Source organism: Nestor notabilis, unplaced genomic scaffold (assembly GCF_000696875.1).
Source record: "Nestor notabilis isolate BGI_N333 unplaced genomic scaffold, ASM69687v1 scaffold20535, whole genome shotgun sequence".
NCBI classification, from domain to species: domain Eukaryota; kingdom Metazoa; phylum Chordata; class Aves; order Psittaciformes; family Psittacidae; genus Nestor; species Nestor notabilis.
Window position 1 is genome coordinate 7,248 of NW_009930088.1, and position 220 is coordinate 7,467.

Sequence of the window (220 nt, forward strand, 5' to 3'; positions counted from 1 at the left end):
AGATTGATGCCAAGAAACAACAAGTGGAGGAAGCCCAACAAGAGCTGAAGAAAGCTGAAGATGAGTTCAATGACACAAAAGATGCCAAAGCAGAAGCGTGAGTGACTCTTCCTTACAACTCTCTTTACAGAGGGTCTGCAGATAGGAATGGTGTGGTCATACACTTGATGTGCAGCTCATCAGAACAGAAATACCCTGTCCTGGGTTCAGCTACAGCAGT

The 220-nt window shown here is 45.5% G+C and overlaps 1 protein-coding gene across 1 annotated transcript in view; it reads left to right on the forward strand.

The window, feature by feature from the left end:
* Positions 1 to 101, forward strand: part of LOC104406323 (DNA topoisomerase I, mitochondrial-like) — a gene marked incomplete at its 5' end in the record, with an annotated part of 7,218 nt that extends 7,117 nt beyond the window's left edge. The window contains one exon of the mRNA XM_010015268.1: positions 3 to 101. Coding sequence (XP_010013570.1) covers positions 3 to 101 — 99 coding nt within the window. The remainder of the gene's footprint in view (positions 1 to 2) is intronic.
* Positions 102 to 220: the final 119 nt, after the last annotated feature.